Source organism: Bombina bombina, chromosome 9, assembly GCF_027579735.1.
Source record: "Bombina bombina isolate aBomBom1 chromosome 9, aBomBom1.pri, whole genome shotgun sequence".
NCBI lineage: Eukaryota > Metazoa > Chordata > Amphibia > Anura > Bombinatoridae > Bombina > Bombina bombina.
Window position 1 is genome coordinate 22,159,564 of NC_069507.1, and position 12,823 is coordinate 22,172,386.

At 38.9% G+C, this 12,823-nt stretch overlaps 1 protein-coding gene across 2 annotated transcripts in view; it reads left to right on the forward strand.

Annotated features, from left to right (window-relative positions):
• The window catches only part of HIF1AN (hypoxia inducible factor 1 subunit alpha inhibitor), a 55,279-nt gene extending 44,101 nt beyond the window's left edge, over positions 1-11,178 (forward strand). For both annotated transcript variants that reach the window (XR_008399258.1, XM_053691948.1), the window contains 2 exons: positions 2,111-2,221; positions 9,439-11,178. Coding sequence is in view for 1 of the 2 variants with exons in the window: in XM_053691948.1 (XP_053547923.1) it covers positions 2,111-2,221; positions 9,439-9,483 (156 nt within the window). In the remaining variant the exon portion in view is untranslated. The remainder of the gene's footprint in view (positions 1-2,110; positions 2,222-9,438) is intronic.
• Positions 11,179-12,823: the final 1,645 nt, after the last annotated feature.

Sequence of the window (12,823 nt, forward strand, 5' to 3'; positions counted from 1 at the left end):
ATGTAAATTTTGATGCTTAAGTGTCCGGTTTTTAAAACTTTGATTAAAAACAGGGGCACTTTAATTCATCAAAATTTACATTTCACTCCTGTTGTGACAAAAAACCTTACTTTTTAAACTTCACAGCAGCTGCTGCTTCCTCCGGTCTCACAAGCCATTTCTGATGTCAGAAATGATTGATAGGTCATCCTCCAATCACAGATTCTCCCCCGGGGGATTCAGTGTCTGATTCACTGCTGTGATTGGAGGAAGCCAGATACCTCATTTTAGACCCAGGAAGAGGCTTTGAAACAGGTGGAGGAAGCTGGAGCTGCTGTGAAGATTAAAAAGTAAGTTTATTTTCACAACAGGAGTGAAATGAAAATATTGATGAATTAAAGTGCCCCTGTTTTTAATCAAAGTTTTAAAAACCGGGCACTTTAGCATCAAAATTTACATTCACTTTAAGTTAAACCCCAACTTTTTCTTTCATGATTCAGATAGAAAATACATTTTAAACAACTTTTCAATGTACTTCTATTATCTAATTTGCTTCATTGTCTTGGTATCCTTTTTGAAGGAGCAGCAATGGGCTACTGGGAGCTAGCTGAATCCCAATGACGAGGCATATGTGTGCAGCCACCAATCAGCAGCTTATGAAACTTCCTAGGTATACTTTTCAGCAAAGGATATAAAGGGAACAAAACAAAATAGATAACAGAAAAAAATGAATTTTATTTAAAATTGCTTGATGTGTCTGAATCATGAAAGAAAAAAATTGGGGTTCATGTCCCTTTTAAATGGATTGGACATATAAAGTTTTAATCAATTTTGCATTTTACTTGTATTGAGTAGTTAACAAATACACATCAAAAAGACAATGCTACATCACTTACTTTCAATTTGAAATAAGCAACAGAATATTTCCTGGCAAATTTAAAAATGAATGCCACTACCATGTGACAGCCATCAGCCAATCACAAAATGCATATATGTAAATACTGTGCTCAGTAGTAGCTGGGGTCTCAGTGTCAGACAATGTTGAAAAGTTTTTTACATTTAATGTTATCTGAATCGTGACTAGATGAAGTCCACTAAAAAGGATACATATATGTAGCACTCTATATAGTATATTTAGTAATAAAGTGTGTTTGTGTGACATAAAACATAACTTTTATTGACACTTGGTTAAACATCTCCTACACTAGATATTTCAGTATTAGATGTATAGCCTCATAAACTGGTCAATAAAAGTTATGTTTTATGTTGCACACTTTTATGATTAAATATACTATATAGAAGAACCTAGAGTGCTACATATGTATCCCTTTTAGTGGACTTTATCTACTGATACATAGCACCAACGATCCAAGATAGGTATATAATTATGATACCATAAATAAGGATATGAGGTGTAGTGCTATTGGTATTTTTGTAGTACAAGCCTTAATTTTGACTTTACTGTCTCTTTAAGTAATTAAGTAGCAGAGCAACTTTTAACGCAATGTAATATGTACATTAGTTGTAGATTCTGCAGTGCTAATAATTATTGTGGTTCCTATGTAATGAATAGAAGTGCTGCCATTAGCTGTGCATAAATAGTCAGTATTCTCATTAAACAATCATGTCCCCCCCCCCACAGGTCAAATGCATCAGGTTCACAGCCCATATTTTATGCTCAGTAAAATCCTAGTTTTGCTCACTTATGCGCACAAAACGTGCCTCTGGCATAACTTACTGCTGTTACAGTATTAGTAGATAAGTAATATTGTGTACAGTTTAATGCTTCATTTGTCTGATCATGGTATCACTGGAATTCTTACATTGCAGCTGGTTTAGTGGTGATGTATAGATCATTGTATTTTAGTTTAAACACTAGATACATTGTATTGAGGTTTCTCCTCTGTCTAGTCATGGTGTCGCCATCTTGTAATCTAGCTTTCACTGCATTCCAGTTGTAATGTTTGTACATGTGCAGTAACTTTCCTTCAGATACCTGCAGTGTTAATTATGTAGTAAAATGGCGGCGCCCTTGATTAGTGGAAGATGGATAAAATGTTTCAATCCCCTGTTAATGACCATATTGTCTTAATATATATGTGATTCCTTTTTTTTTTTTTACTTTAATTAGGGGGCTCCAACGCCTAAAAAAATAGAATACCCACTAAAGGCGCATCAGAAGGTGGCGATAATGAGGAATATTGAGAAGATGCTCGGGGAAGCTCTAGGGAACCCACAGGAGGTACGTGCAGTAGGAGCCCATAGAGCTTAATATCTGCAGTAAGCTGCCACCACTTAGCACAGGAGAGATAAGTAATAAAGAGAAGAACCTGATATTACCGGTATTCAGTTCATTGGCCATGAGCAGCACTGATTAGCTCAGTCGCCCATCTCTCTATCGGTGGTGAAAATCTAATTACAGCTTAAATTTCACCCCAACAGTGCTCATTGATGGTTTTATTTATTTCTAATGACACGGTGAGTCCACAGATCATCTAATTACTATTGGGAATATCACTCCTGCCCAGCAGGAGGCGGCAAAGAGCACCACAGCAAAGCTGTTAAATACCACCTCCCTTCCCTCCAACCCCAGTCATTCTCTTTCCCTACATTAGAGTAAGAAAGTGGTAAAGTTAGGTTTCTGGAAAGATTCTTCAATCAAGATTTTATTATTTTATTTGCAGTACAAGTATGTGCTGTTTTTCCTCTAGGGTGTAGCCGTAGTCCATTTCAGTCTCTTCAGTAGAGCAATGGTGGCTTTTAAGCATGATGTCACTTTCTCTTTATTAAAACTTTAATAATAGCCCTTAACAGTTATTGGGCTTATTTTGGCAGCGGTGCAGGCACTGGGGACAAGGAGTCAGGCATTTTAATGGTGGTTGGTGTTTTTTTAATTTACTCCATATTTCACATTTCTTTTTTGCGCTCTCCACTTCCTGTATACAGGAGAGAGAGGTTTCATTGCGGTCACAGTTGGTGTCCTACTTTATATCTAAGGGACCTTATTTCCAAGCTCAGGTTGAAAACCGGAATAGTCTTCATCTTTGGGCCCTTAGTGTACCGTGTTTTGTATTGTTAGGCAGGTAGGCGCCTCCGCATGAGCTGCTGAGGTGTAGAGGCTGTCAGAGTTCTAACTGTTTAGATTACATTTTTGCACAAACATTCATTAATTTATTTCCTTGCTGTTTAAATAAAACATTTTTAAAGGGACAGTAACGTGTTTTTTTTTTCTGTGTAAAATTGATAAAAATTAGTGTTTATTTTTTTATTCTGTAAAGATGGATCAAGACTCTGTTTTAGATTACAGATGTCCTTTATGTTTGAATGCTAACATTGAACCACCAATCCCTTTCTGTTCCTCATGTGTTGAGAGAACATTTAAATTTCAGGGATAGACTTTTTCAGCCAACATTTTTCTAGGACTGATGCTGTCCAGGAGTCTTCTGACAATGTCCAAGATATGACACAGTTTTCTCCTCAGGTGTCCCAAATATTATTGTCTACTAATACAGTGCCCTGCACTTACTCTCAAGCTCCGTCTGGAGTGTTTGCAAGACATTGCTTCCCTCATGTTTTCTGCAGTTTTCGTATGCGTTGTCTGCTTTTCCCATGCTTCAGGGAAAGAGCAAGAGGAAATGTAAAGAATCAGTGAGTAAGGTTTCTGACATGGTTGTGGCTGTTCCGAATGTTCCCTCCCAAAAGTCTGAGGAGGAGGATACTTCGGTAGCATCTGAGGGTGAAATCTCAGACTCAGACAGTGTAGTTCCTTCCTCTGATGCTGAAGTTGTATCCTTCAGGTTTAAGCTGGAACACCTCCGTTTACTACTCAAGGAGGTTTTGGCTACCTTGGACGACTGACACTACTGTCGTTTTCAACCCTAAGAAGCCTAGTAAACTTAATAAGTAATTTGATGTTCCTTTCATGGTGGAGTGTTTTCCTGTACCAGATTGGGCTACAGAGATTATTGCTAAGGAATGTGAAAGACCGGGTATCCCTTTTTCTCCATCCCCTATTTTTAATAAGATGTTTCCTATTGCTGACTCTATCAAGGAGTCTTGGCAGACGATCCCCAAGGTGGAAGGAACAATCTCCACTTTAGCTAAGAGAACTTTTATTCCCATAGAGGATAGCTGTTCTTTCAAGGATCCTATGTATAAGAAGTTGGAGGGGTTACTTAAAAAGATGTATGTTCACCTGGGTTTACAATGGCAACCTGCGGTGTGTATCGCTACCATCACTAGTGCGGCGGCATACTGGTTTGATGCGTTGTCTGATTCTAGTCAGACACTCCCCTTGAAGAGATCCAGGATAAAATCATTGGCCAATTATTTTATTGCGGATGTTTCCCTTCAGGTTAACAAATTTGAGAGCAAAAATTTCTGGTTTTGACATATTGGCCTGCAGAGCCTTATGGTTGAAATCTTGGTCTGCGCATGTGTCTAAGTCTAAGCTTTTGGCTATTCCTTACAAGGGTAAGACCTTGTTTGGGCCAGGTTTGGCTGATATTATTTACTGCATTATGGGAGGAAAAGGGCATTTCCTCCCTCAGGATAAGAGAAATAAACAGAAGGGACATCAGAGTAATTTTCGTTCCTTTCGAAATTTCAAGGGTAAGCCTTCCTCTCCCTCTACCAAGCAGGAACAGTCCAAGCCTTCCTGGAGGCCTAACCAGTCTTTGAACAAGGGAAAGCAATCTAAAAAGCCTGCCAGTGAATCTAAGTCAGCATGAAGGGTCTGCCTCCGATCCGGGACTGGATCTTGTGGGGGGGCAGACTTTCATTCTTCGCTCATACTTGGGTTCGGGACGTTCAAGATCCCTGGGCAGTAGTCATAGTGTTCCAGTGATACAAACTAGAATTCAAGTACTTACCTCCCAGGGGAAGGTTTCTGCTCTCAAGATTATATGTAGACCAGATAAAGAGAGAGGCGTTCTTACACTGTGTTCGGGACCTCTCCGACATGGGAGTGATAGTTCCTGTTTCAATTCAGGAACAGGGTCTGGGTTTTTACTCCAAACTGTTTGTGGTTCCCAAAAAGGAGGGAACTTTCAGACCAATTTTAGACCTCAAAAGTCTAAACAAATTCCTCAGAGTACCGTCCTTCAAGATGGAAATTATTCGCTCCATTCTTCCCTTAGTTTAAGAGGGTCAATTTATGACAACAGTAGATTTAAAGGACGCGTACCTACATGTTCCCATCCACAGGGATCATCACAGGTTTCTGAGGTTTGCCTTTCTTCACAAACACTTTGTTTGTGGCTCTTCCATTTGACCTTGCTACAGCTCCCAGAATTTTTTCAAAGGTTCTGGGATCCCTGTTGGCAGTGCCTCGATTGCGGGGCATTGCAGTGGCGCCTTATCTGGACGATATTCTGGTTCAGGCCCCATCCTTTCAAGAAGCAAGTTCCTGCACAGAGATGCAGTTATCCTTCCTGTGCTCTCACGGATGGAAAGTGAATTTGGAAAAGAGTTCCTTAATTCCAACTACAAGGGTAGTATTCTTGTGAACCATAATAGATTCCATATTGATGAAGATATTTCTGACAAAGGTCAGAAAATAGAAAATTTTCTATGCTTGTCTGACGCTTCAATCCTCTCCTCAGCCATCAGTGGCTCAATGTATGGAGGTAATTGGTCTGATGGTATGGACTTAATCCTGTTTGCTCTTTTCCACCTCAGACCTCTCCAGTTATGCATGCTCAGGCAGTGGAACGGGGATTATTTGGATCTATCTGCAAATTCATCTGGATCAGATGACGAGATTCTCTTCCTTGGTGGTTGTCTCAGGATCATCTCTCCCAGGGAACCTGTTTTCGCAGACCCTCCTGGGTGATTGTGACAACGGACGCCAGCCTACTGGGTTGGGGAGCAGTCTGGGGCCTTCTAAGGGCTCAGGGGACATGGACTCGGGAGGAATCGTTTCTTCCCATAAACATTCTAGAGCTGAGAGCAATCTTCAGTGCTCTTCTGGCCTAGCCTCAGCTTCAGTCTGGTTTATCAGATTTCAATCGGACAACATAACCTCAGTGGCTTACATCAATCATCAGCGAGGAACTCTGAGCTCCTTGGCCATGTCAGAGGTGTCCAAGATTATTCAGTGGGCAGAGACCCATAACTGCTGTCTATCTGCGATCCACATTCCAGGATTGGACAATTGGGAAGCGGATTTTCTGAGCAGACAAACCTTTCACCCGGGGGAATGGGAACTTCGGAAGTGTTTTCCAGCTTGATTCTCAAATGGGGACAGCCCGATCTCGATCTCATGGCATCTCGTCAGAATGTCAAGCTCCCGAGGTACGGGTCGAGTTCCAGGGACCCTCAGGCGGTACTGATAGATGCTCTGGTGGTTCCTTGGAATTTCAGTCTAGCATACCTATTTCCTCCGTTCGCTCGACTTCCTCGGGTCATTGCTCGAATCAAACAAGAGAGTGCGTTGGTGATTCTCATTGCTCCGGCGTGGCCTCACAGAATTTGGTATGCAGACTTAGTGGAGATGTCATCTCTTCCCCCTTGAAAACTTCCTCTGAGGAAAGACCTTCTACTTCAAGGGCCCTTAAGTCACCCAAATCTAGTTTCTCTGAAGTTGACTGCTTGGAGAATTTTATCTAAGCTCGGTTTTTCAGAGTCGGTCATTGAAACATGATTCAGGCTCGTAAGCCTGTTACCAGGCAGATTTACTATAAGATATGGCGTAAATATCTGTATTGGTGTGAATCCAGAGGCTACTTCTTGTAGTAAAATTCGGATTCGTAGAATTCTATATTTTCTCCAAGAAGGTTTGGAAAAGGGTTTATCGGCATGTTCTTTGAAGATTCAAATATCTGCCTTGTCTATTTTGTTACATAAACGTCTGGCGTATGTACCAGATGTACAATCGTTCTGTCAGGCCTTGGTAAGAATCAGGCCTGTGTTTAAACCAGTTACTCCTCCCTGGAGTCTTAAACTTGTTCTTTAAGTTCTTCAGCAGGCTCTGTTTGAGCCTATGCATTCTTTAGATATTAAGTTATCTTGGAAGGTTTTGTTTCTTGTTGCAATTTCTTCTGCTCGTAGAGTTTGAGCTCTCTGCATTACAGTATGAGTCTCATTACCTTATTTTTCATTCGGATAAGGTAGTTTTACGTACTAAGTTAGGTTTTCTTCCTAAAGTAGTTTCAGATCGGAACATTAATCAGGAGATTGTTGTTCCTTCATGTCCTAACCCTTCTTCTCACAAGGAACGTCTTCTGCACAACCTAGATGTGGTGCGTGCTTTTAAATTCTATTTACAGGCGACTAAGGATTTGTATCAGTCTTCTGCTCTGTTTGTAGTTTTCTCAGGGAAACGTAAGGGTCAGAAACTACGGCTACTTCTTTCTTTGTGGCTGGGAGTATAATTTGCTTAGTCTATGAAACTGCTGGACAGCAGCCTCTTGAGAAAATCACGGCTCATTCTACGAAGGCTGTTTCCTCTTACTGGGCATTCAAAAATGAAGCTTCTGTGGAACAGATTTGCAAGGCTGCCACTTGGTCCTCTCTACACACTTTTTCCAAATTCTATAAATTTGATACTTTTGCCTCGGCTGAGGTTTCTTTTTAGAGAGAGGCTCTTCAAGCAGTGGTGCCTTCTTTTTAGGTTCCCTGTCTTGTCTCTCCCTTATCATCTGTGTCCTCTAGCTTGGGTATTGATTCTCAATAGTAATTAGATGATCCGTGGACTCGCCGTGTCATTAGAAAGAAATGGAAATTTATGCTTACCTGATAAATTTCTTTCTTTCTTGACACAGTGAGTCCATGACCCGCCCTGTTTTGATGACAGGATTTTGTTATGTTATAAACCTCAGGCACCTCTGCACCTTGTTGCTTCCTTTCTCTTTTACTTTGGTCAAATGACTAGGGTTGGAGGGAAGGGAAGTAATATTTAACAGCTTTGCTGTGGTGCTCTTTGCCGCCTCCTGCTGGGCAGGAGGTATATTCCCAATAGTAATTAGATGATCCGTGGACTCACCGTGTCAAGAAATACATTTTATCACGTAAGCATAAATTTCGTTTTTTTAATAACATGACTTACTGTTTAAACTTTGGATCTCAGGGTGACACATTATCAACACCACTAGATTCTTGCACAGCAAACATTTGACAGAGAACAGATCAGAGACACTTTATAAGGAAAGAAAAATGTGACTTGAACTATAGATATAGAGATTTAGTTCTAAAAGATGTTTGTATCTTACAGAACATTTAAAGGATATTTTACTGCTTTATGTATTAAGCTACATCACAATGTTTACAGCAAGTTTCTAGTGTAAAGTCATTTGCAAAAAGACACCCTTATAGCTGAATAAAGTGAGCGTAGCACCCTGTGGAGCCCTCTCTGTGTAATTTAGCTTTTCTTTCCATAGGCCTATCAAACTCTCTGTTTGCGCCATTATTAGATGGCTAAAGAACTACCACATACTGCGTTAAAGCCCCTATTAAGCATCAATATTGCTTTATTTAATTCCATGCACTTTGAGCTCCTTCTCCTGGATTTTAGAGAGCTTGTTTGGGTATAAGTTTTGTAAACATTCACCCTACGCGCTCAAGCTTTGTGACGTGGTTGGTCATGCATTCACTTGGTTTTAAATTTAGTCTTTGGTCGAACTTTGCTGAAGCTGGAGATGTTGTTCAGCCAATTACATTGCAGTGCTGATCCGATAAACAAAAATGCAAAACAAGACGTCTTAATGTTATATATGGTCACAGTTTACCCTTCTTTGGACTTTTTCTCCCACATATTTATTAAACACTAAATAAATGGTAGATTGAATGATGCGTTCAAAGAAAAGATTAGTCTGAGAATAAACATGTAGATGTATTTTTTACAGTGTAAAGTTTTAGTGTCTATAAAACAATGGGAGCTGCCATGTTGTAACTTAGGTTACCTTCTCTGCTGTGGCCAATTAGGGACAGTTATAAATAGGTCACTAGAGTGTGCAGCCAATGGCTGTGTGGAATATAAGTGTTCTACACTTCCATTTCTAACAGGAACTAAAAGCTCTCAATTTCAGAATTGAATTACAGGAAAAGGGGACAAAATATTGAACGTATATATAACATATTTTTTGTATGTATACAGTTTATCATTTTATTTTATATTTTCAGTGTGACTTCTCATCCAGACTTTTACTGAGCTATGCGTCTTTCACACAGTATAAACATGGAGATGACTAATGCTGTGTGTGTGAATAAGACGTCAATAGATACTACAGTTGCTCACCTCTAGTGATTATTTTAGTGAATGTTTAGTAAAGTTGCAAGAAACCATTTAATAAGAAAAATGACAGTGCTATGTGCAAACAAGATGTGACCTCTACAGACAGGAAGTGGTGACCACAGAGCTGTACAATATGTAGTTCTAGATTACAAACTGAGCAGCTGTTGCTCTATGTATCTGGGAAGCATTGGATTACTATAAATGCTGTTTGTTCTCCTTTTTTTTAGGTCGGCCCTTTGTTAAATACAATGATCAAAGGTCGCTACAACTAATTGGGCTATGAACAGGAAATAATTATGTTGCCTGATGGAAGCTGCAACTTTCACTGCTGCTTCAGTTGTGATTTCTTGGCCTTACGATGATGTATACTGAGAGATGGAAGCAGTTATCAGATTCGCCGGCCCTGACGCACTCCGTTTACACTTCACTGCTGTTTTCTGTTCCCCATGGATATGTACATTGCAATATAACGCCTGCTGCTTTGCCTTGTTCCCCAGACAACTGGATGGAGTGTCACGCTTCTCTTGTCGCCTTGTGTGCACATAAACGGTTTGTGATGGACATTCACTACTTACAAGTCAGAATTCAGAGTACTGGTTTTATGAAGAGTTTTCTTTTAACCAGCAACATACAAGGTCTTTGTTCTTTTGTTTTTATTTTTTTCATGCACATATTGCGTTTGACAATAAAACTTTTGTGGCAATAAAACTTATATTTATCAGCTGGACCTCCAGGTTTGTGGAATAAACGGTTATAAAAAAACAACTATCTCCTGGGTTCCGACCTACTGCCTTTTTACAAGCACTGGATTTGTCTGAATATCAGTGTTTCAGGTTCTGAGTATTTTGTATTCCTTAAACAGAACCTGTGTTACCTATCACCTGATAAGACCATCCAAGGCATCGGTTACTGGCAGAAAATACCAAACTTATGGACCTCACTCCAACAGATAAACAAAAAGAAATGAAATATCAATCCAGCAACTCATCTGATCTAAATATTTACTGAGTACAAACCTCTGCTCTCTGGTTGTCATGCCTTGATCACACGTCATATGAGTGGAATGGCAATATACAGTGAAATTGGGGTCTATTTTTGTGGCACAAGGGGCTCTTGGACAAGTTACGTAAAATCAAATCAAACCGTTCAAAGACTTTTGTAACAATTTCCAATAACATCCCAATGTGCTAGTCTCCCTGGTTTCCGGTTTGAATGTTTTTTTATTTTGTTTTCTTTTAATGAACACTATCTGTAACAAACACTGTGCTGATTTTACTGTGAACGGGTGGGAGTGATGATTACGTTTGTTGTGCTTATTGAAGGCGACAATTGTTTTTTGTGTGAAATGTAGCCGGTGTGCAGCCAATAGCCATAAAGAGCACAGCCATCTCTAATTGTTTCCCTGTAGACTGTACAGTAAACCGCCGCTGATACTTAATAAATTGTTTTATTACTTTGTGGTATAAATTAACTGTTCTTTTATTATTACATCTGTCATTACACTTTGCTATTATTTAAATGCAAAATAAGTTTTTTTTTTCTCCTGGATGAAGATTTTTATTTGTAGTAAATTTATTCTGCACAATTTTGATGGAGCATTTCCTTTCCATAAGCTGCTGTTTTTCACCCCAGTATATTTATTATTTGATAACCCTTTTATCTAAATAAATATTATTGCTTTATTTTAATGCTTTTGATAATTTCGCCTTAAGCCTTTTTCTTGAAAGTATATACACACATTAGATCACGTTTTTTCCTAATGGAAGTGCTTATGACTTTTATTGCAGTCTTCTCTGGAAATGAAGAGGTTAAACAATATCACTTTTGAAAACATTTCCCTGTAAGACTGAAATCCTGGTAACACCTGTATGTATTCACACTATTTAATGTACAGTTTCAGCGTTCAGGCAACAATGTTCAAAGTTTTTACATGTATTTCAATTGGTAAATAAATTATGACAGAAAAATTTGTGTGGTGCTCACTCCCAAATGGGACTATTGTAGTGGGACTGAACATTTGTCACAATTCATTCAGCCAATGGTAATGTTCTGTTGAGTCCAAGATTGGTCCAACAGCAATTTAGAGGCTCTACTACATATGCATTGCTCAAACATTCTATAATAACAGCTATACTGAATCTATAACTAAACATTACGGGGATAGCCTATCCCCTTCCTCACTTGTATTTGCAGTGTCCCTATATCCCTAAAAAAACTAAATACTTTTGATTATAAAAGCACTACTGTGTCCATTCCAAAGCACTGGCTTATGCAAATAACACAGCCAATGACAAACCAGAGCAGCCCTGGGTGGTCTTACAGGACTCACATTGGAGTGTGCTGGTTTGCATAACACACAAACAACAATTGTAAATGGAAATATTTAGCCATTGCGATATTGTTACTGGTTTCGCATTTATTATAACTCTCTTAGAGCTTGGCTGGTCTTGCCCACATACCTAAGCCTACATTGGCACTTCAGTAGGTATATGCCATACATGTGCTTTACTGGTAGAAAAAGTCAGAGATCATTTTCCTCGGCTAGGATGAGATAGTGAATCCTATCTTATGACATTTTGTAATCATTACAGTTAAAACACCTTAAACAACATATTAACAATGTATACAATGTTTCCGTATTGATAGTATAATGTTGCACTATGTTTCTTTTATTTTGCTCTTTAGCTGTTAAATCTGAAAAGTGAGCTATTTTCTTCAAGTGAGGTTTGGGTTAATTCGGTTATCAGGTTTTCTGTTTAACCCCCCTCGCATTGTCTGTCATTTGCTCTTTTCATAGGGAATTATCAGTTTTACATGAACAATCATGTTAGGAAAAGCATTTTTTTTTAAAATTTCTTTTAAGATGGAGGTTAGAGAGGAATATATGCCTTTAATCTATTTCCTTAACTGCGCATGTGCAAACAGTGCATGCTATATTAAACAATATGCTCATTTGATAAAATAAAGCTGCATTATTAATTGCAAAAATTCTTGAGAAATATTTTAAAAACTTAGCATTTTGTTTCTCTTGTAAGGTGTATCCAGTCCACGGATCATCCATTACTTGTGGGATATTCTCATTCCCAACAGGAAGTTGCAAGAGGACACCCACAGCAGAGCTGTTATATCTCCTCTCCTAACTGCCATATCCAGTCATTCTCTTGCAACTCTCAACATGCATGGAGGTAGTAAGAGAGAGTGGTGAAATATAGTTAGTTTTTTATCTTCAATCAAAAGTTTATTATTTTAAATGGTACCGGAGTTGTACTATTTTATCCCAGGCAGTAAATAGAAGAAGAATCTGCCTGAGTTTTCTATGATCTTAGCAGGTTGTAACTAAGATCCATTGCTGTTCTCACATATGTCTGAGGAGAGAGGTAACTTCAGCAGGAGAATGGCGTGCAGGTTACTCTGCTATGAGGTATGTGCAGTTACAATTTTTTCTAGAAATGGAAAATGCTAGAAAATGCTGCTGATACCGGATTAATGTAAGTTAAGCCTGAATACAGTGATTTAATAGCGAATGGTATCATGCTTACTCTCAGGGGTAATACCCTTATAAAATTGCAATATAAAACGTTTGCTGGCATGTTTAATCGTTCTTATATGTGC